Below are 25,063 nucleotides of genomic sequence, written 5' to 3' on the forward strand. Positions count from 1 at the left end.
TAGTCACCTGCAATCCAAATCTGGAGGTGCTAATGGGAGCTGCAGGGAAATTACAACCTTTACTACAAAAAGACGCCCGATTACAATCCATTTTTCCAGACCCCCCACGACTGTGTTTTAGGCAGCCCCCAAATCTAAGAAGTATCATTGTCAGAAGTTCGCTGTCCTCTCCAACAGCTGCAGGAACCTCTCCTTGCAACCAGAAAAAATGTAAAATGTTGTGAATTCCGTTTGGGCTCCCTCTGGTGGCCTTTAGCGATACTGCGGGTCTGTGGCAGGGCTCAGCTGCCTCATTTCCTGCTATGACTGGTCCCTATTTAATTCCACCTGGACATTCACTTGTTGCCTGCTGTCGGTGTATTCAGTCCTGATTCTGTGCTCTCCTGGATATTCCTTGTGACCTGTCTCCTGCCGGAGAAGCTAAGTTTGTTTGTTACTCTTGCTCATTATTTCCTTGAAAACGTTTCTCAGTATATAATGAGTTCTGTCCAGCTTGCTATTATGTGATTTTTCGCTTACTGGTTAGTTCTGGGGTGCAGAGTGCGCCCCTCACATCGTGAGTCGGTGTGAGGGTTCTTGTATTCTGTGCGTGGTTTATTTTTGATAGGAGTCTGTGCGGTCAGTACAAAAACTATCTATTTTCTGTCTATCTAGTGTTAGCGGGCCTCATTTGCTAAACCTGTTTCATTTCTACGTTTGTATTTTCCCCTTAACTCACCGTTATTATTTGTGGGGGGCTGTCTAAATACTTTGGGGTTATTTCTCTGAGGCAAGTGAGGTCTTTGCTTTCTCTCTAGGGGTAGTCAGTTTCTCAGGCTGTGAAAGAGGCGTCTAGGTTTTTAGGAATGCTCCACGGCTACCTTTAGTGTGTGTGGATAGGATCAGGATTGCGGTCAGTATAGTTTCCACATCCCCAGAACTTGTCCTATATTCCGGTCATATGTGTCAGGTCAGTTTTGAGATCCTACCACCGGATCATAACAGTAAAACCTGTCCATTTATAATGACTATGGACAAGATAAAGATCCCCAACTCACATCAGGACTACAAGATCCCAGGTACTTTCAGCTGCATCACATCTAATGGGGTGTACTTAATTATTTGTACTAAATGTCCAACTGGGGGTCTGTATGTAGGGGAGAAAGGGGAAAAGCTTAGAACAAGAATGAACTCTCATCAACATACATAAAGACAAAAAATAATGGATCTAGCTGTGGAAAAAAATTATTGTCTCCCGGATCACAGCATTATGGACATAAAATTACTTGTATTAAAAGGTAACTTCAAATCTCAGAGAGACAGAAGAGTGTGGGAATATAAGCTGACGATGACCTTTGACACTATCCATGCAGGAATGAATGTGTCGCATGGATTTATGTCTTTTTACATCAATTAAGGAATTTGCTCTTCAGACCCTGTGGGGTCATCGTAACACATAACCAGAGACATTCACAGAACCATAAAACATTCAAACTCCTTATCAATGAACTGTTCCAATATTTATGGACATAAACATTTTAGCACTCTCACATAATGGTAGTTCTGCTTCTCGTCACCTGTCTTATCTATAAACATAAGGATGAATGACCTCGGGAAGATCAAAACATCCAACACCGTGGAGACACCATCACGTGTTTCTCAGCACAGTGATCCAGAACACTGCCCCCATCCCTTAAGGGAAATATGCAAATGCATGTAGAAAAGCCGCGGAGACACCATCACGTGTTTCTTAACGCAAACAATGAATAGCCAGGTCTTTCACCGGGAAGGAACAACCACAGGAAGGGCAGTATCCAATAAAGGAAAACCACCTATGCCAAAACATGGTATCCATCCACAGACAGCTGTTTCGGGGTATTTTCCCCTCATCAGTGTGGAGTAGGAAACTGGCTATTAGGAGCAGTGCCCAGTAAAAGGACTATAAACATAAGGATGAATGACCTCGGGAAGATCAAAACATCCAACACCGTGAAGAAACCATCACGTGTTTCTCAACGCAGTGATCCAGAACACTGCCACCATCACGCATTGAGAAACACGTGATGGTGTCTCCACGGTCTCCGAGGTCATTCATCCTTATGTTTATAGTACTTTTACTAGGCACTGCTCCTAATAGCCAGTTTCCTACTCCACACTGATGAGGGGCAAATACCCCGAAACAGCTGTCTGTGGATGGATACCATGTTTTGGCATAGGTGGTTTTCCTTTATTGGATGCTGCCCTTCCCGTGGTTGTTCCTTCCCGGTGAAAGACCTGGCTATTCATTGCTTGCGTTGAGAAACACGTGATGGTGTCTCTGAGGCTTTTCTACATACCTGTCTTATCTATGGCATTTTTTCTGGGCTGTATTGTGCATAAATATGTGTTTTTTTCAGGATTTGTATAAGTCTATGCCTGATGAAGGGACCGGAGGAGTCGCAAAAGCTTGCAATTTGTTACCATCTTTTCAGTTAGCTATTAAATGGTATCAACCACTGAAGACTCTCAATTTTAACTATTTTTCTATCTACTAGCTAACATGGTACCAAGTATTATCTGCCCCAGTCACACCAACTGAGAGTCCGCCATCAGCTGCAATGGAATGGACATGCCTGCTGTTTTTGACCATCTCAGAGAAGTAGCATACCACAAGTTTCTCAATCCACTGTAACATCTTCACCTACACCTCTCTCACAGTCCAGCAGTTTGTCTGATTCACCGTACTCCGCCCTCTCTCAGCACTGCAACCAGCCTATGGTTCTGCAGTTGTGGTCACATAAAAGATTGTTTCCTCCTACGCATGACAATGCTAAGAATTTGAACTTCACCATCTCTAATCTGTTGTCACAGAAAAGCTGCCTTTCCGCCAGGTAGAGACAGAGGGTTTCCGAAAGTTAATGTCCATCACTAGGGTTGAGCGAAATGGGTCGGCCATTTTCAGAAGTCGCCGACTTTTGGCAAAGTCGGGTTTCATGAAACCCGACCCGACCCCTGTGTGGGGTCGGCCATGAGGTCGGCGATCTTCTGAATCTGGTATAGGAATTCCGATACCGAGTTCCGATATGTTTGCGATATCGGAAATCGGTATCGGAATCCACATTTAAGTGTAAAATAAAGAATTAAAATAAAAAATATTGATATACTCACCTCTCCGATGCAGCCTGCACCTTACCGAGGGAACCGGCAGCCTTCTTTGCTTAAAATGCGTGCTTGAATGGCCTTAGATGACGTCACGGCTTCTGATTGGTTGCGGCCGCCCATGTGACCGCCATGCGACCAATCACAAGCCGTGACGTAATTCTCAGGTCCTAAATTCCTAATTCTAGGAATTTAGGACCTGAGAATTACGTCACGGCTTGTGATTGGTAGCGTGGCGGTCACATGGGCGGCCGTGACCAATCAGAAGCCATGACGTCATCTAAGGCCATTCACGCGCGCATTTTATGCAAAGAAGGCTGCCGGTTCCCTCGGTAAGGTGCAGGCTGTGTCGGAGAGGTGAGTATATCAATATTTTTTATTTTAATTCTTTATTTTACACATTAATATGGATCCCAGGGCCTGAAGGAGAGTTTCCTCTCCTTCAGACCCTGGGAACCATAGTATCCCATTGCACTGCATTGGGTTTCGTGTTTCGGCCGACCCCGACCCCGACTTTTTTATAGGATCGGCCAATTTCACTCGACCCGACTTTTGAGAAAGTCGGGTTTCGTGAAACCCAACCCGATCCTATAAAAATAAAAGTCGCTCAACCCTACCCATCACAGTTCCCCAGTACCAATTGCCCATTCTCCTTTACTTTTCTAAGAAACCTGTACCTGTGCTACACCAGCATTTAGCAGACAACATCACCCATTCCTTGACTAAATCTCTGCCTGCCAGGGTGCATTTCACCACAGACACTTGGATAAGTAAGCATGGCCAAATGCATTACATCTCGCTGACTGGGCACTGGGTGACTCTGATGGCTGTGGGGAAAGGTGTTCCTCCACAAGTCTTGGAATTCCCAAGGCTTGCAGGACAAACCTCTATATTTAACACTTCCTCCACATCTTTTGCCTCCTCTATCTCCTCTAGGGCCTCCACCTGTGCCCTCAACCCCTGCTTTAATGAAACACACGTTCCAACACTGCAGAGCGAACCCCACCACCTCTGTATTGCGCAGCTAGGTCTAACTGCAATCAGGTAGTATTAAAATTGATATGCCTTGGAGATCACAGTTATACAGCTGAAGAGCTGTGGACAGTTCTCCAGGCTGAGTTTGTTCAATGGCTGTCTCCGCTAAACCAGCATCCAGGGAAGGCCATGTCCGATAATGGTGAGAATATGGTTTTGACCCTATGGTGGGGCAAGCAAACACATGTGCCTTGCATGGCTCATGTCCTCAACCTGGTGGTACAGCGTTTTCTCCGCCACTAACCTGTTCTGGGTGAGATTCTCCAGAAAGCAAGTAAGCTCTGTGCTCATCTCCACCATTCACACCCATTCTGATCACCAAATTGCATTGATACAGAGGGCTTTGTCCATGCCAGTTAACTGGTTGATATACGATGTGCCAATACAGTGGAATTCCACTCTGCACATGTTGCAGCGACTGTATCAGCAACAACAAACCCTGATGCAGTATGTCATATCATATAGCCTGATGCAGTAAGTTCATGGCACATATCAAGTTTACAGAGTGGGCACAGACTAAGGATCTCTGCACCCTTCTGCACAGTTTCCAAATGGCAACTAAGATGGTTAGCGCTGACAATGCCATCATCAGCATCACTATTCCGGTCATCAAAATGCTGGAGCAGACTTTGAATAGGATGTGGGAGGAGATGGTGGTCCCAGAAGAGGAGGAGGAAGCAGAGGAGGATGTGGAAGAAATATCACTGCCTCTAACTTCAAGACTGTTGTCACACAGGTGCTTGCCAAGGGAGAGTGGATTACTTTGGTCAAGGGGTGCAGTGATAACTAACAAATTGTTATCAAAGGTGCTAGACCCAAGGAACAGATGGAGGAGGAAGAGGTGATGAGCAAGCAACTATTAGATGAAGAGGGTAATCCTCCTCTCTGTTGTTCATGGTTGGCGGGAGGGGACCGAGCAAAGGACCTTCATTGTTACCCAGCCACCAACACAGCATGGGCTTAGACCTCATTGTAGAGCCAGACATATGAGTGCCTTCTTGCTGCACTATCTGCAACATGATCCGTGTATAATACCTCCTCAAAGAAAGGTGAAAAAAATAAAGTATACAAAAACAATGTAATAAAACTGTATAATGTTTATTAGATGATATTAAAAGGACACATTAAAAAAAGGGGAAAACCAAAAACATCAGAACAATACAAATAAAACCCCCGTAGTGCAATATTTGGAGAGGGCTAAAGGAACATAATTATACAAGGGGTACACTCAGTAGTAGATCCTCTAGTACATAGCCAATATTTCTTTTGCAAACATGCATTTAATAAAGATTAAGATATGGCAACAAGAGACAACGAGAAAATAGCATAAGTACCCTATAACATGAAATAGTCCATACCCAATAAATATCCTGTTAGCTCCAACGCACGTTTCGCCTGGATGTGGCTTTTTCAAGGAGTTCGTGTATAGTTGTGATTAGGAATACTGCTGACTACTGGGTTGCCACTCTATTAGATCCACATTATAAAACCAAATTTTTTTTGAAGCTCAAACTTCGCATCTCAGCTGAAGACTGCCAGCCTCTGGTATGTCAATTCATCAACATCAAAACAATGGCAGCAGTAGCAGTGGAGTAAATGAAAAAAGCAATTTCTGTGAGTCCTTTTAAACTTATTTTAGACCAGTTCGTGCACCAGCACAACAGTCAAAGTCATATTCGTAGTGAATCAATGGAGTTAATGGTGCAGGAGTATCCAGAACTGAATATCAATACCATCAGGGAGGGTTTGGACTCTTTCACATTTTGGTCTTCCAAAATGGATGAGTGGCCTTAGCTCGCCTCACACGCCATGGAGGTTTTCCTGTGGCCGGCAGCCAGCGTTCTCTCAGAACATGTCTTCAGCGCTGCTGGTGGTGTCCTGATGAATAAGCACAGCCGGCTGTCCCAAGAAGAACAAGTCATGGATCTCAAAGGATTTTTTCACCCCAATCGCAGACTGTACAGACTATGTCATATTGCATTTTTTAGTGTGACGCATTAATGTCAAGTAACTGCACTTTGTGATAGCTTTAGTGTGGCTTCTGTGGCTTCTGCGCCTGCTGTGCTGATGAATGTCTTACCTTGATCAATAATCATGGGTGACTCCTTTCAATCAGTGTGGTTTGATAAAAATGTCTATCATTTAAAAAACATATTAACCCCTTTATGACATTTTATCTTGAAAATACGTTCCTGTGTCCTGGGCCTATTTGACCAGAGATGGATTTTACATCACTGCAATTGCCGGCTGTGTGTGGGCGATCGCCTTCGGATGTCAGGTGATTTTGGCAGCTGACACCCAGAACTAAGTGCCAGAAGAGGTCAAGCACCACTCCCCACACTTTCATACCTTAAATGCTGCAATCGAACATGATCGCAGCATTCCGGAAGCTGGCAAAGGGCTGACAGCCTCTCTGCCCTTAGATCAGAGACCTCGCAGCATGATGCAGACTCCCGATAGTTGCCAAACTAGTTGCAAAAAATGATGGTCCCATAGTGTGACAAAGTTAAAAAGTTTAAAAAAAGTAAAAAAAAAGTAAATAATTGTAAAAATATAATAAAATATCTAAAATAATAGTAAAAAAATCAAAAGATAAAACTTTTCCACTAGTTAACCTCTTTAGTGAACATGATAAAAAAATGAAAAGCAAGGCAAAAAATATGCTTTATCGTCATAAAAAATGCTTTATCATCTAACAAAAAGTGGAATAAAAATGTGATAAAAAGATGGATATAAATAATCATGGTACCTCTGAAAATGCCATCTTGAACTGCAATAAATAAGCCACCATACAGTTCCATCAGCGGAAAAATAAAAAAGTTATAGCTGACATAATATAGTGATGCAAAAATAATTATTTTTTCTATAAAATTGTTTTTATTGTGTAAAGCGCCAAAACATAAAGAACAATATAAATTTAGTAACACTGTAATCCTACTGAAACGAAGAATCAAACTGCCTTATCAATTTTAATACACATGGAATGGCATAACCCCCCCCCCCCCCTAAAAGAAAAAAGAAATTCCTGAACTGCTGTTTTTTGTTCATTCAGTCTCACAAAAATCTAAAAAAAAAGTGATCAAAAAATGTAATGTGGCCAAGGATGGTAGAAATAAAAAGTCAAGTCGTCCGACAAAAAAACAAGACCTCACATGACTCTATGGGCCAAAATATTTAAAAATTATAGCTCTCAAAGTATGGTGATGCAAAATCTATTTTAGCTTTTTAGTGTGTGACAGCAGCCAAACATAACTCTCGGAATAAATTTGGTATCGTTATAATCGCACCAACAGTCCGGAGTAACTCTGCTGCCTCATTATAGTGAATGAATCCCTCAGAAGTTTCATCTGAACCATATCACTCAGAGATTTAGATGGAAGCCCCTGTGAAGACATGGGGGGGTTGGAGCCCAAGCCTGCTAACCGAAACAGCATGGACCAGGGATCATCCTGCCGAATGCCCGCTTGCCTTTTAATGTGGGCATAATGCTACTCAGACAACATAGGGTGAGAGTAAAACAGTGTGGCAGTGCTTTACTGAACCAAAAAACAGGCAGATAACACTTAGAACAGTCCCAGCAAAATAACCCAAAATGGTGCACATTACAGAGTCTGACCCTTCCGCTGACTCACCAGGACAATGGCAGCTGATATTTCAGAGCTCCCAGGGTCGGCTACCCCACCTGTGGAATGCACTCAAAGAGAAGGTAATGACAAGCAGAAGGAGATGACAGTCAATTCAGGTACAAAGTCAGTTGACCCAAGGGTCAAAACCTGGCTTCTTGAACATTTCCATGGAGCCAGGTCGACCGGCGGGTCCCAACCTTGGCTTTCTCCAAACATATCCATGGTTCAGAGATGGTCAATGGAGCATATCTGTATTTTTCGAACTGGGGCCAAAAAATTCTAGGTTGTTTCCTGTAGAATGATAGATCTGTGGCCCTTGTGATGGGGCCATGATAAATTGGTAGCAGTCCTGTAGGGTCCCCTGGATGTTTGGATATCTTGGCAGAATCTTTGGCTATCTCTTTCTCTCTCTCTGTGTGTCAGAAAATACAAAGGCATATCACCTCTTTTTATGTTTAAAAAAGTGTCCTTCTGTATAGCCACACAAATAAGGAGATGAATGGTGACAACCAAGTCACCTTGTTTGATTAAAGGGCCACTGTCACCCCCCCCAGGCGTTATAAACTAAAAGAGCCACCTTGTGCAGCAGTAATGCTGCAGTCTAACAAGGTGGCTCTTTTAGTTTTTGATTAAGTTATTACCGCAATAAAACGTTTTAAAAATTGGCCAAACGTACCAGCGATTGTACCGGGAGGCGGTCCGAAGCGTCCTCTATGAATCTTCAAACTGCCGTCACTCTTCTCTTCAGGGCCGATGGTACCCGCCCCCTTCGCGTTGTTGCTTCAAATCCGGCGCCTGCGCTGTGCGTGCCTGCCTGGGGCCTGCGCAGTCTTCTTTGGCCGTCATCACTCACACGCAGGGTGCCTGACTGCGTCTGTGCGGGCAGTGCGGCCGCCCTGTTACTGAATCCCCGCCCCGCACTGTGTTATTCATTATGCACACTGCGGGGCTGGCATTCCTGGGCATGCGCACTGCACTGCGCTGTTCAGGCCCTCCCCCAGCTCGGACGTTCTCCCTTGTCTGACGTTCCCCCTGCTCCCCCGCCTTCCGGCATTATTTTCGGCTGCCAGATTCCAAAATCTGGTGAGGATTAGTGTATATGGCGGCAAGCTGCTGTGTGCTTTGTCTCTCTCTATGTGTTTGTATGTTTTAATGCAAATGCATATTTACACCAGCAGCAATGAAAATTTGGTACTTGTGTGGGTGGCCATAAATTACAAAGCACTGATGATCAATACTGTTTTTTGGGGGAGCACTATAGGTTTACATTGCGTTCGGGCAATACGTTTTGCGAATATAGCTAGCGTATTGCACCAGCGCAATGTCTTTAGCGGGATTGCTTTTGCCGATTCCGCTATCGCAGATCCACAATCTGCGCTAGCGAGGAACGGAGCTGGGACGCTGAAAGCAGCATCTGAGGTCCGACTGAAAATAACGGCACATCGCAAGGGCGTGCCTAAAAAATGGCATGCGCTAGCGATGCGATCCAGATCCTAAACACATTGCCGTCAATGGGTGCGCTAACGGACCCGTTGCATGGCGTAACTTGCGACAATCACGTCATGCAGCATACTCCTTTAGCGTTAACCCATTAGTGAACCTATTCGTAACGCACTGAACATCACTAAAGGAGGAGGGGTCTGCATTATACCACATCAAAGAACAATAAACGTTGAGGGGTGACCATTATTACACCGTACTGCAGATCAATGCACGGTCAGGGGTCTGCATTATTATACCGCACTGATCATCAATAAACGGTGAGGGGGGATCATTATTATTCCGCACTATAGATCTATAAACGGTCATGGTGGAGCATTGAGTGGAGCACTTAAATACGTGGCACTGAAATACGTGGCACTGAAATACGTGGCACTGAAATACGTGGCACGTGGCAATGAAATACGTGTCACTGAAATACGTGGCACGTGGCAATGAAATACGTGGTACGTGGCACTGAAATACGTGGCAATGAAATACGTGGTACGTGGCACTGAAATACGTGGCACTGAAATACGTTGCACATGGCACTGAAATACGTGGTACGTGGCACTGAAATACGTGGCACAGAAATACGTGGCACTGAAATACGTGGCACGTGGCACTGAAATACGTGGCACGTGGCACTGAAATACGTGGCACTGAAATACGTGGCACTGAAATACGTGACACGTGGCACTGAAATACGTGGCACGTGGCACTGAAATACGTGGTACGTGGCACTGAAATACGTGGCACGTGCACTGAAATACGTGACACGTGGCACTGAAATACGTGGCACGTGGCACTGAAATACGTGACACGTGGCACTGAAATACGTGGCACTGAAATACGTGGCACTGAAATACGTGACACGTGGCACTGAAATACGTGGCACTGAAATACGTGGCACTGAAATACGTGACACGTGGCACTGAAATACGTGGCACGTGGCACTGAAATACGTGGCACTGAAATACGTGGCACTGAAATACGTGGCACTGAAATACGTGACACGTGGCACTGAAATACGTGGCACGTGGCACTGAAATACGTGGTACGTGGCACTGAAATACGTGGCACGTGCACTGAAATACGTGACACGTGGCACTGAAATACGTGGCACGTGGCACTGAAATACGTGACACGTGGCACTGAAATACGTGGCACTGAAATACGTGGCACTGAAATACGTGACACGTGGCACTGAAATACGTGGCACTGAAATACGTGGCACTGAAATACGTGACACGTGGCACTGAAATACGTGGCACGTGGCACTGAAATACGTGGCACTGAAATACGTGGCACTGAAATACGTGGCACTGAAATACGTGACACGTGGCACTGAAATACGTGGCACGTGGCACTGAAATACGTGGTACGTGGCACTGAAATACGTGGCACGTGCACTGAAATACGTGACACGTGGCACTGAAATACGTGGCACGTGGCACTGAAATACGTGACACGTGGCACTGAAATACGTGGCACTGAAATACGTGGCACTGAAATACGTGACACGTGGCACTGAAATACGTGGCACGTGGCACTGAAATACGTGGTACGTGGCACTGAAATACGTGGCACGTGGCACTGAAATACGTGGCACTGAAATACGTGGCACTGACGTGGCACGTGGCACTCAGTGCAACGTATTTCAGTGCCACGTATTTCAGTGCCACGTATTTCAGTGCCACGTGCCACGTATTTCAGTGCCACGTGCCACGTATTTCAGTGCCACGTATTTCAGTGCCACGTATTTCAGTGCCACGTGTCACGCATTTCAGTGCCACGTGCCACGTATTTCAGTGCCACGTGCCACATATTTCAGTGCCACGTGCCACATATTTCAGTGCCACGTGCCACGTATTTCAGTGCCACGTACCACGTATTTCAGTGCCACGTGCCACGTATTTCAGTGCCACGTATTTCAGTGCCACGTATTTCAGTGCTCCACTCAATGCTCCACCATGACCGTTTATAGATCTATAGTGTGGAATAATAATGATCCCCCCTCACCGTTTATTGATGATCAGTGCGGTATAATAATGCAGACCCCTGACCGTGCATTGATCTGCAGTACGGTGTAATAATGGTCACCCCTCAACGTTTATTGTTCTTTGATGTGGTATAATGCAGACCCCTCCTCCTTTAGTGATGTTCAGTGCGTTACGAATAGGTTCACTAAGCGTTAATGGGTTAACGCTAAAGGAGTACGCTGCATGGCGTGATTGTCGCAAGTTACGCCATGCAACGGGTCCGTTAGCGCACCCATTGACGGCAATGTGTTTAGGATCTGGATCGCATCGCTAGCGCATGCCATTTTTTAGGCACGCCCTTGCGATGTGCCGTTATTTTCAGTCGGACCTCAGATGCTGCTTTCAGCGTCCCAGCTCCGTTCCTCGCTAGCGCAGATTGTGGATCTGCGATAGCGGGATCGGCAAAAGCAATCCCGCTAAAGACATTGCGCTGGTGCAATACGCTAGCTATATTCGCAAAACGTATTGCCCGAACGCAATGTAAACCTATAATGCTCCCCCAAAAAACAGTATTGATCATCAGTGCTTTGTAATTTATGGCCACCCACACAAGTACCAAATTTTCATTGCTGCTGGTGTAAATATGCATTTGCATTAAAACATACAAACACATAGAGAGAGACAAAGCACACAGCAGCTTGCCGCCATATACACTAATCCTCACCAGATTTTGGAATCTGGCAGCCGAAAATAATGCCGGAAGGCGGGGGAGCAGGGGGAACGTCAGACAAGGGAGAACGTCCGAGATGGGGGAGGGCCTGAACAGCGCAGTGCAGTGCGCATGCCCAGGAATGCCAGCCCCGCAGTGTGCATAATGAATAACACAGTGCGGGGCGGGGATTCAGTAACAGGGCGGCCACACTGCCCGCACAGACGCAGTCAGGCACCCTGCGTGTGAGTGATGACGGCCAAAGAAGACTGCGCAGGCCCCAGGCAGGCACGCACAGCGCAGGCGCCGGATTTGAAGCAACAACGCGAAGGGGGCGGGTACCATCGGCCCTGAAGAGAAGAGTGACGGCAGTTTGAAGATTCATAGAGGACGCTTCGGACCGCCTCCCGGTACAATCGCTGGTACGTTTGGCCAATTTTTAAAACGTTTTATTGCGGTAATAACTTAATCAAAAACTAAAAGAGCCACCTTGTTAGACTGCAGCATTACTGCTGCACAAGGTGGCTCTTTTAGTTTATAACGGCTGGGGGGGGGGGGTGACAGTGGCCCTTTAAGTAATCTATTTGCATTTATTGCTCTCCTCTGTTTTAAAAATCAACAAACTACCTGGCCTAGATAATGATTAATTAGCATTTCAGTCAACATGACTGGTCATTAAGGATAAGCACACAATACAAGTCAATATTACAGTCTTAGGGCCCCTTCACACTGGTCGATTCTGCTACGATTACGACGCATTTGCGTCATATTCGACATCGCAGTACGAGCTCGTAGCCAGCGGTCACACTCTACGATGTTAACGCTTTTTCTGACGTAGTTGCGATGTGAACGTCACGCGTCGCAATCGTACGCTACCCTTCACACCGCCATAGTCCTACGACTCCGAGCGTGACGTATTACCAGCATGGGCGTGCTAAAACGTCACGCCCAATCAGGAGACAGGTATGCGGAAGCCCAACCCACGTAGTCGCATTACGAGCTCGTATGACCGCCGTCACATACTACGATTTCGACCGCCACAGCGAGACATTTACGACGAAAGAAAGTTCTGCTCTTTCTTTCACATCGTACGATGCTGGGCTTCGTCGCAAATCGTAACGCCATGTCACACTTTGCAACCTCGGAACGAGGACGGATAAACGTCACAAATCGAACGCTCGTTCAGACTTTGATTGCACAGTGTGAAGGGGCCCTTATACAAGTAAAAGTATAGATAACAGTCTATTCTTTCCGTCTTGCAAAAAAATATTCTGGTTAATTAAGATACAATGCTGTGTCTTCACAAACCCTAAGCAAGTGCTCAGCATAGAGTGCGGAATAAATATGATCCCAAACGTTATGTAAAATGTTCCCAATAAAATCTTCAACTCAATCCACAAAAAAAGCAAGTCCCCACTTAGGTCTGTCATCTGTTAATTGAAAAATTGGGGACTTCCATGTTACTGGAAGCACAAAGGCTCCAGAAAATAAAAATGGCTCCTCAGTCCTCACCCATCAAAAAAAATCATCAAATTCTTGTTTTCCAAATCCAAATGCCCCCTCTCTCTTCTGAGCCCCACAGTGCACCTAAACTACATAAGGCATCCACATTTGGCATTTCTGAAGTGATGAGAGCCCACCTAGCTTAAGGGTGCATGCCTCCAGAAGCATGGGCTGGGCATAAGGTACTGGTGACTACAATGGCAGTTTGCAATTTTCACTTGGCAACATTTATTGCTGCTTGTTTCTGGAAAATTATGGAGTCAAAATCGTCACTACACCTGTAGATAAATTCCCCAAGGATTATAATTTTCAAAATGGAGTCTCTTAGGGGGATTCTGCTCTTCTAGCAATTAAAGGCACTGTATATCCACTCATCCACATTAGCCCCCTCTCTACTTCCCTCTCCCATGTACAGCTCCCATGCACTTCTCACATCCATGAAAAACCTCAGACCATCTTGCTCATACACATAGAAGAAAAAAACTTCTTACAATTTCAATAACTACTTGCTCTTTATCTTCCTACTCCTACTGATTTTGCAGTGGACATCTCCCCCAACCCTGGTCCAGCATCCCCCAACCTCAACCCCTTCCCTTACTCATATCGAAACCATACTAATCTTATCATTATTACTTGCACTCCCTCATCTCCCTCTTTCAATTGTGCACTCTGGAATCCACGGTCTATATGTAACAAGCTTCCTTTCCTGCACAGTTCTCTGAAGCTGTTGGACCTCACTGAAAAATGGATCCAGGATTCTGATACTGTCTCCCCGGCTGCAATTTCCCATGGTGGTTTACAGTTCTCCCATTCCCGGAGACCCACAGACTTGGTGGTGGAGTCAGCATACTCCTGTCGAAACAATGCACTTTCCAGGTCATCCACGAAGTTCCATCACTCTCATTCCCTTCTTTTGAGGTCCACACCATCAGGCTCTTCCATCCCCTCTCCCTCAGAGTAGCAGTCATATACCTGGCCCCAGACTCACCCATCCACTTCCTTGACCCCTTCATGTTCTCACAACTACCAACCTTTATCCTGGGAGACTTCAACATCCCCATTAACAGCCCCACTTCCACATCTGCATCCCAGCTTCTATCACTAACCCCTTATCTCGGCCTCTCACAGCTCTCGACCTCTGAGACACACAGAGACGGTAACACCCTTGATCTGGTCTTTGTCGGGCTCTGTTCAATCTCCAACCTAAAAAACTCACAGCTTCCCCTCTGTGACCACAACATTCTCTCCTTCATGGTCACAAATCCTCGTGCACCCCAGAAAACTCCTACCTTCCCCTTATTCAGAAATCTACATGCCATTAACACTTACACACGTTCAGACTCCCTACGCTCATCATTGTCCCCAATCATCTCTTTTTCCTGTCCTGATCTGGCTGTAAATCACTACAATGATAATCTCAGAAGCACCCTTGACCAAGTAGTGCCTCTTACCCTCAGAACCTCCAAGCACAGAATAAAACAGCCCTGGCTCACATTGCAAACTCGACTTCTCCAGCGATGCTCTAGGTGTGCTGAACGCTTATGGAGAAAAACTCACACACCAGAAGACTTCATCCACTTCAAATTTTTGTTAAGAACCTATAACTCTGCCCTTCACCTCACCAAACAGACAAACTTCACCACTCTGATCTCCTCACTATCCAATAACCCCAAGAAACTTTTTGACACTTTTCATTCCCTTCTCAGGCCAAAAGCACAAGCCCCTATCACAGACATTTGTGCTGATGACCTGGCCTTCCACTTTATAGAGAAAATAGATAATATCTGTGAGGAAATCCGCTCCCAACCACTAAGTGCTTTTTCTCCCATCCCTCCCTGCATTTCCCCTAGCTCACTCTCCACATTTGATTCCATCACAGAAGAAGATGTCTCCAGACTCCTCTCTTCTTCTCGTCCGACTACATGCACTAGTGACCCCATTCCCTCACATCCCCTCCAGTCTCTCTCTCCAGTTGTCACAACTCACTAGACTACAATCTTTAATCTCTCCCTCTCCTCAGGCATTTTCCCATTCTCCTTCAAACACTTTAACATTACTCCATTATTAAAGAAACCCACTCTTGATCCATCCTAAACAATCAACTACAGACTAGTCTCCAATCTCCTCTTCATCTCTAAACTCTTGGAGCACCTAGTTTACTCCCTCCTTACCCGTTACCTCTCCACTCACTCCCACAGTCCTGCTTCCGCCCCTACATTCGACTGAAACTGCACTCATCAAAGTTACCAATGACCTTCTGACAACAAAATGTAACGAACGGTGAATTATTTCTGCTCATTCTTCTCCACCGTTCTGCAGCTTTCCACACTGTGGACCTCTCTCTCCTACTCTCTAGGCTTCAGTGACTAGGCATTGAGGACACTGCTCACTCTCTCCTGGTTCTCTTCCTCTCTTTCTGACCGCTCCTTCAGTGTTTTGTTTGCTAGTTCCACTTCATCTCCTCTTCCTCTCACTGTCAGGGTCCCTTTGGGGCTCAGTCCTTAGCCCCCTTCTCTTCTCTCTCTACACGGCCCCAATTGGACAGACCATCAGCAGATTTGGCTTTCAGTACCATCTTTATGCTGATGACACACAGCTATACACCCCTGACCTTACCCCTGCTGTACTACAGAACGCCAGTGACTGTCTGTTTGCAGTCTCCAACATCATGTCAGCCCTCTATCTGAAACTCAACATCTCCAAAACTTAACATCTTCTGCTCCCGCTGTCTACTAACCTCCCTAAATATGTCATCTCCCTCTCCGTGGGTGGCACCCTAATAACATCCCAGCAGCAGGCACGCTGTCTGGGTATCATGTTTAACACCAATCTCTCCTTCATATCCCATATACAATCTCTTGCCCACTCTTGCAGCTTACACATAAGAAACATCTTTAGAATCTGCCCTTTTCTCACCATGGAAACAACAAAACCCCTCACTGTCACCCTAATCCACTCCTGCCTGGATTACTGCAGCGCTTTAATAATTGGCCTCCAGTTACTCGACTTTCCCCTCTCCATACTTAATGCAGCAGCCAGGGTCATCCATCTGGCTAATCGGTACTCGGACACGTCCGCTCTTCGTCAGTTGTTACACTGGTTGCTCATTCATTACAGGATCCTATTCAAAGTACTTGTTCTCACCCACAAAGCTCTCCAAAGTGCAGCACCTCTTTACATCTCCTCCCTCATTTCTGTCTATCAGCCTAACCGACCTCTGTGCTCTTCAAACGAATTTTGACTAACCTCTGCAGTATCCGTACCTCCCACTCCTGACTCTAAGACTCTGGAATGCTCTACCCCAAGAAATTAGGACTATCCACAATTTTAGGCACTCCCTGAAAACTCATTTGTTCAGAGTGGTCTATCACGTTCACTAATCAAACTCATTTTATGTGGAAATGTGCATGTGTAGCCCATTCATTCACTATCCCCATCTATCCCCCACTCCCTGAAGATGGCTGGACCATCATTGTAAATACATCATTGTAAATACACCTGTACTTTGTATCTCCCCCAACTCATTGTATATTGTAAGCTCTCACGAGCAGGGTCATCTTATTTTGCTTTAATTATTGCATTGTTAACGTTGTTAGTTATGACTTGTATATTGAAACTGTTAAACTGTAAAGCGCTGCGGAATATGTTGGCGCTATGTAGATAAAGATTATTATTATTATTATTATTATTATTATTATTATTATTATTATTTGGAGTCTGTTCTAGGAACATCTTTGCTCCAGGAGGCAAATAGCCCTCTGTTCCTCCCAAGTTTCACTGTATGGCTAAATAGTACTGTACAGCCACATATGGGATATTGCCATGTTCAGTAGAAATTGTACGACCAACAGTGGTGCCCCTTTTACTGACTTTTTGTGTGGAAATGTAAAATATGGGGCTATTTTGGTGGTAAAAATGTAGTTATTTTTTCTTTGCTGCCCAATGGTGAAAAATTCTGTGACACACCTGTGGAGTCAATATGATCACTACACCCCTAGATGAATTTATGGAGAGGTTTAGTTTGTAAAATGGGGGTCACTTATGGGTGGATCTGCTGTGCTGGCACCTCATGGGTTCTCCCAGTGGGTCATGGCAACAGCAAACAATAACAGTAAAATCTGGTGCTCCTTGCCTTCTGAGATTTCCACTGTGCCTGAACATTTCCCTATTACTTGTAAGGTATTGGTGCACTCAAGAAAAAATGGACCTCAGTTTGCTGTAAAAAAATGTCCTATTAGACCTTAGAAAAATTAAAAACGTGAGGCTTAAACAACATTATAGTGGTAAAAATTTGATTTATTCTTTCTTCAACGCTCAATGGTTTAAAATTCTGTGAGGCACATGTGGTGTCAACATGATCACTGCACCCCTAGATGAATTCATTGGGGAGTGTAGTTTGTAAAATCAGTTCACATATAGGGGTTCTGTTGTTCTCGCACCTCATAGGCTCTGGCAATGTGACATGGCACCCTCAAACCTTTCCAGCAAAATCTGAACTCCAATATGGCGGCTCTTCCCTTCTGAGCTTTGCACTGTGCCTCAAAAGTAGTATTCAGGAGAAATTGCACAACAAATTGCATGATGCAGTTTTTCCTGTTCCCCTTAAAAATGCAAAATTTGGGCCCAAAATAACAGTTTTATGGGAAAAATGTGTTTTTTTTTCTATCACGGCTTAACATTATAAACATCTGGGAAGCACCTGGTGTTTCAAATTGCACACCACACATCTAAATACATTCCTTGAGAGGTCTAGTTTACAATATGGGGTCACTTGTGGAGGGTTTCCATTGTTTAGGCATATCATGGGCTCTCAAAATGGGACATGACATCTGCTAATGATTCCAGGAAATCTTACATTGAAAAAGTCAAATGAAACTCCTTCCCTTCTGAACATTGCTGTGCGCCCAAACAGTATTTTTCTCCATCTTATGGGGCATCAGCATGCTCATGAGAAATTGCACTGCAAATTATATGGTGCAATTTCTCCTGTCACCCTCATGAAAATGCTAAATTTGGGGCTAAAATAACATTTTTTGGGAGGAAAATGTGATTTTATTATTTTCACGGCTCAACGTTATAAACGTCTGTGAAGTCCTGGGGTTCAATGTGCTCACCACACATCTAAATACAGTCCTTGAGAGGTCTAGTTTACAATATGGGGTCACTTGTGGAAGGTTTCCATTGTTTAGGCACATCAAGGGATCTCCAAATGGGGCATGACATCCACTAATGTTTCCAGGAAATTTTACATTCAAAAAGTCACATGACGCTCCTTTCCTTCCTCATCCTTCCGTGCGCCCAAACAGTAATATTCTCCAACATATCAGGTATGAGTGTACTCAGGAGAAATTGAACAGCAAACTGTAATGTGCAATTTCTCCTGTTACCCTTATAAAAATGCAACATATGGGGGGAAACATATTTGTGGGAAAAATTTCATTTTTTATTTTAACGGCTCAACGTTATAAACTTATGTGATGCACCTGAGAGTTCAATGTACTCACCACACATCTATATCAGTTCCCTGAGTGGTCTAGTTTCCAAAATGATGTCACTTGTGGGGGATTTTCACTGTTCAGGCACATCAGAGGCTCTCCAAGCGCTACATGGCAACTGCTAATTGTTCCAGCATATTTTGCATTCAAGAAGTCAAATGGCGCTCCTTTCCTTCTGAGATATGCCATGCGCCCAGCTTTGCATTTTATTTCACAAAAAAAGCAAATCATACCAAAGAAATTTTACCACTTTCATGAAGTACAATATGTGACACAAAAATAATCTTAGAATAAGGAGGATCCGTTGAAGCTTTCCAGATTTATTACCTCATAAATTGACAGTAGTCAGCATTGTAAAAATTGGCCTTGTCATTAACGTGCAAACCACCTTCGGGAGTAAATGGGATAAAGAGGTTGTCTCATTATCATAATCATTGATCTCTGTCACCATTCTCAAAACAAAAAAATGTTGTCAAAAGTGAATGCAACTCCAGTTATGCATTTTTATTGCTGGTAGTTCGGATTATTGCTACTTGTATTCATTCTATACCCAATATAACAAAATCTCCACGCATCAAATTCCTACTAAATTTGCGACCAATCTGAACAATAAGAAGCAAAGCTGTAGCATGAACCTATGATGATGAAGGTTAGAGGTGAGCAAACTCAAACTGTAAAGTTTGGGATTCTTACTGGACCCCTAGTGTCCTGTGCTGAACTCCGAATACGAACATCTCCTGGAAGTCTGTTTTACAATTTGGGAGTCTGGAGAGAGAGAAAGAAAGAAAAAGAGAGAAAAAGATAGAAAAAGAGGTAGAAATAAAGTTCTGTTGGGTTCCAGAACCCAAACCTCCATGGATCCACTCATCCCTAATGGCGATGAAAATAGCTTTTAGACTACTTGAGAATTCAGTTAGATAATCTGAATAACTGATGTGTTACATCATAGCATGTCATCATGGAGCAGAGCAAGAATACAGCTAGACATGCAGTAATGAAGGTGGTAACTCGTAAGATGTCAGTGCAGTCTTAGGCTCATCGTGCATTGAGCCTCATTCCGGCCATGGTTGGCCAATGTCTACACTATTTTTAAATAAAATTATGCAGCAATTGGCAAAAGCATGAAGAGTATTGTCCTCATGTGTCCAGGTCACAGTGTGTGGTCTCACCATAAAAGTAGAAACATAAATAGTTAATTTAATTCTGCATAATTATTATGCTAATTATTGGATTTTCCTAATTGGCAACAGGACCTACGAGGAAGCGTGATTAAGATTTGCAAATTTCTTGGAAAGGATTTAGATGACGAAGCAGTGGACTCTGTGGTGAAAAATGCTTCCTTTAAGAACATGAAACAGAACAATATGGCTAATTACACTTTTGTGCCACATTCTTACATAGACCCGGAGAAAGGTTCATTTTTTAGAAAAGGTAAAAACTGAACACCATATTGAGAAAAAAAAATATGTCCAGTCAAGGTCATATCTTGTGTTAATTCTGCATTAGACACTTTCTGTCATGCCTTCTACTGGCAAGTCACAATGAAGGTATGAGCACACAGTGTTCCTATCTACCGGATTCGACCTGGAACTTGCCTGAAAAGCTTAAAAAAAAATAATTAACTTTTGAGCAGCAATGTCAAAATAACTTGCTGCTCATAGGTCCCATCATTTGTAACTTCTTTTAAATTCAAGCTTCAAAAGCCATGAAGTGGCTAAAAGATGTGACCAGCCCATTCTTCAGATGGCCTCAGCTTTTTTACCTTTTTCAGTTGGGTATGTTATATAACCTGGCTGAAAAAGCGTAAAGTAAACTCTAAAAGGTCTGCACTTATGCAATGCAATGTGAAAACGATTTGCTGTTCATATGTTCAACTTTTTGAGCTTCCATTAACTGTTTTGGGCTTCCAAAGATGTCGAGAGGTTAAAAGAAGTGACTAGCCAAATGGGCAAACAAGAGATGTTGAGGTAAAGTTGATCAGAAAGGTGCAAAATAAGACTCTTCAGGCGAAAAGACACCGGCATGTCCTGAAGCGTCTTCCACCTGAAAAAAATGTCTGGTTCATTGACCTTTAAAAGACATAGTGTGCACATTCTCTAATGGTGTCCATACATTAAGGCTATGTGCACATGTTGCGGATTTGTTGCAGATCCGCAGCGTTTTTTTCTGCACGGAATTGCACCAAATGTGAATTTAGAATTGTTGTGCACATGCTGCGGAAAATTCCATCCTGATTTGCAGCGTTTTATTTTCTGCAGCATGTCGATTCTTTTTGCGGATCTGCAGCATTTCTGCATCCATTGACTTACATTGTGTCAGTCAAATCTGCAGACAAACTGCAGGTGTAAAAAGGTTTGCCGACTTGCTGCGGATTTGCATGCCAACAACGCTGCAGAAAGGAAATGATGATGTCAGAAGGAGGAAGAGTGTGGGAGGAGAATATGTGCGTGTCTGTGTGTGTCTGTGGATGTCTGCGTCTGTCTGTGGGCATGTGTGTGTCTGTCAGCGGGTGTCTGTGTGTCTGTCTGCAGGTGTCTGTGTGTTTGTCTGCAGGTTGCTGTGTGTGTGTACTCAGGCATCGTTTGATGGGACTACTACTCCGATCCGGCTATGTCTGCTGTCACAAATATAATGGCGACAGCATGAGCCGATGTTGGGAGAGTAGTCCCATCATCCAGCACCTGTGTTCAATTGTAAAAAAAATTAAACCATTTACATAATTACATGCAGTTTACATACTCACCGATCACCTAATTCCAGATGCATTCATCTTCTGCAAGCAAGCAAAAATAATAAACCAACATATACTTACCTTTCTGCCATAGTCCATTTAATACCGAGTGTCCCACAACGATCTCACATGTAGAACAGTCACATAGGGGATGTGACCGCTCTACCCAGCCGCCGGCGATACACTGGCAGGAGGTGATCTCTTCTGCAATGTATCACAGCACTGCCATGAGAGTTAACCAGAGTTCATCAGCTGATCATCTCTGGTGCTCTCACTTGCGGCACTGCTGCATGAGAAAATTCTCAAGCAATGCTGCCGTAAGTGAGAGTATCTGAGCCGGCTGGGTAGAATGTTCACATGTCTCGATGTGACTGTTCTTCATGTGAGATTGTCGTGGGATACTCAATAAGGGACTACGTAGGACAGGGAGTATTATATGTTGGTTTATTATTTTACTTTTGTTGCAGCAGATGAGGGGTTTGGGGATTATGCGTTCAGTAAGTAAGATTCAATAAATGTGCCTGTGTGATTATTTCAAATAAAGGACTTTATTTTGGCCGTGTATTTATTTACTATGTAACTATAGGATTAGTAATGGAGAGGTGTCTTATGGCCACCTCTCCATTACTAACCTGTCGGCTTGATGTCACCTCACAATACAAAAATTACTTCAACCCCACAAATATGAACCCCACTCGGCTGGTTATTAAAATTATATGGGAGCCAACACAATTTTTTTTAAAAAATTTTGAAAAAAAACAACAGATATTGCATTTCACACAGATTTATGACAGTTGCTTTTTTTGTTACAGCATATGTAGTTTAATTATGTTAATGCTCCTACATAGGATGGTGTGTGTATGTCTTTATTTAATAATAATGAGGGCATCTAGCTGAAGAGTTTGAAAAAGGAAATGACAGCACAATTCTTTTTTTTTTTAACCCCTTAATCCCATATGACGTACTATCCCATCAAAGTGACCTGGGACTTAATTCCCAGTGACGGGATAGTACATCATATGCGATCGGCCGCGCTCACGGGGGGAGTGAGCGACCGCCCCGGCACATTAACCCCGGCACACTGCGATCAAACATGATCGCAGTGTTCCGGCGGTATAGGGAAGCATTGCGCAGGGAGGGGGCTCCCTGCGTGCTTCCCTGAGACCCCCGGAGCAACACGATGTGATTGCGTTGCTCCGAGCGTCTCTTACCTCCTATCCCTGCAGGCCCCGGATCCAAAATGGCCGCGGGGCTGCATTCGGGTACTGCAGGGAGTACTTCCGGGTCCAGTGCAGGTGCCGGTAAGCCTGCAGCGCTGTCAGTCAGATTGCTGATCTGACAGAGTGCTGTGCAAACTGTCAGATCAGCGATCTGTGATGTCCCCCCCTGGGACAACGTAAAAAAGTAAAAAAAAAAAATTCCACATGTGTAAAAAAAAAAAAAAATCCTAAATAAAGAAAAAAATATATATATTATTCCCATAAATACATTTATTTATCTAAATAAAAAAAAACAATAAAAGTACACATATTTAGTATCGGCGTGTCCAAAATGACCCAACCTATAAAACTGTCCCACTAGTTAATCCCTTCAGTGAACACCGTAAGAAAAAAAAAAAAAACGAGCCAAAAAACAACGCTTTATTATCATACCGCTCAACAAAAAGTGGAATAACACGCGATCAAAAAGATGGATATAAATAACTATGATACCGCTAAAAACTTCATCTTGTCCCACAAAAAACAAGTTGCCATACAGCATCATAAGCAAAAAATAAAAAAGTTATAGTCCTCAGAATAAAGCGATGCCAAAATAATTATTTTTTCTGTAAAATAGCTTTTATAGTATAAAAGCGCCAAAACATAAAAAATGATATAAATGAGATATTGCTGTAATCGTACTGACGTGACGAATAAAACTGCTTTATCAATTTTACCAAATGTGGAATGGTATAAACGCCTCCCCCAAAATAAATTCATGAATAACTGGTTTTTGGTCATTCTGCCTCACATAAATCGGAATAAAAAGCGATCAAAAAATGTCATGTGCCCGAAAATGTTACCAATAAAAATGTCAACTCGTTCCGCAAAAAACAAGACCTTACATGACTCTGTGGATCAAAATATGGAAAAATTATAGGTCTCAAAATGTGGAGACGCAAAAACTTTTTTTGCTATAAAAAGCGTCTTTTAGTTTGTGACAGCTGCCAATCATAAAAATCTGATATAAAAAAACGCTATAAAAGTAAATCAAACCCCCCTTCATCACCCCCTTAGTTAGGGAAAAATAATAAAATTAAAAAAATGGCTGGGGTTAGGGCTAGGGTTGGGGCTAAAGTTAGGGTTGGGGCTAAAGTTAGGATTAAGGTTGGGGCTAAAGTTAGGGTTAGGGTTTGGATTACATTTACGGTTGGGATTAGGGCTAGGGGTGTGTCAGGGTTGGGGGTGTGGTTAGGGTTACCATTGGTATTAGGGTTAGAGGTGTGTTTGGATTAGGGTTTCAGGTAGAATTGGGGAGTTTCCACTGTTCAGGCACATCAGGGGCTCTCCAAACGCGACATGGCGTCCGATCTCAATTCCAGCCAATTCTGCGTTGAAAAAGTAAAACAGTGCTCCTTCCTTTCTGAGCTCTCCCGTGTGCATAAACAGGAGTTTACCCCAACATATGGGGTATCAGCATACTCAGGACAAATTGGACAACAACCTTTCGGGTCCAAGTTCTCTTGTTATCCCTGGGAAAATAAAAATTTGGGGGGCTAAAAATCATTTTTGTGGGAAAAAAAAGATTTTTTATTTTCATGGCTCTGCGTTGTAAACTGTAGTGAAACACTTGGGGGTTCAAAGTTCTCACAACATATCTAGATAAGTTCCTTGGGAGGTCTAGTTTCCAATATGGGGTCACTTTTGGGGGGTTTGTACTGTTTGGGTACAACAGGGGCTCTTCAAATGCAACGTGACGCCTGCAGACCAATCCATCTAAGTCTGCATTCCAAATGGCGCTCCTTCCCTTCCGAGCTCTGCCATGTGCCCAAACAGTGGTTCCCCCCCAAATACGGGGTATCATCATACTCAGGACAAATTGGAAAACAACTTTTGGGGTCCAATTTCTCATGTTACCCTTGGGAAAATACAAAACTGGGGACTAATAAATCATTTTTGTGAAAAAAAAAAGAATTTTTATTTTCCCGGCTCTGCGTTATAAAATGTAGTGAAACACTTGGGGATTCAAAGCTCTCTAAATACATCTAGATAAGTTCCTGAGGGGGTCTACTTTCCAAAATGGTGTCACTTGTGGGGGATTTTAATGTTTAGGCACATCAAGGGCTCTCCAAACGCGACATGGTGTCCCATCTCAATTCCAGTCAATTTTGCATTGAAAAGTCAAAC

General features: G+C 43.8%; 1 protein-coding gene across 1 annotated transcript in view; it reads left to right on the top strand.

Moving 5' to 3' along the window:
• The window catches only part of LOC143774208 (sulfotransferase 2B1-like), a 222,842-nt gene that overhangs the window by 160,081 nt on the left and 37,698 nt on the right, over positions 1-25,063 (top strand). Inside the window, exon 6 of the mRNA XM_077261588.1 lies at positions 20,197-20,377. Coding sequence (XP_077117703.1) covers positions 20,197-20,377 — 181 coding nt within the window. The remainder of the gene's footprint in view (positions 1-20,196; positions 20,378-25,063) is intronic.

This window comes from Ranitomeya variabilis, chromosome 5 (genome assembly GCF_051348905.1).
Source record: "Ranitomeya variabilis isolate aRanVar5 chromosome 5, aRanVar5.hap1, whole genome shotgun sequence".
Taxonomy (NCBI): Eukaryota; Metazoa; Chordata; class Amphibia; order Anura; family Dendrobatidae; genus Ranitomeya; species Ranitomeya variabilis.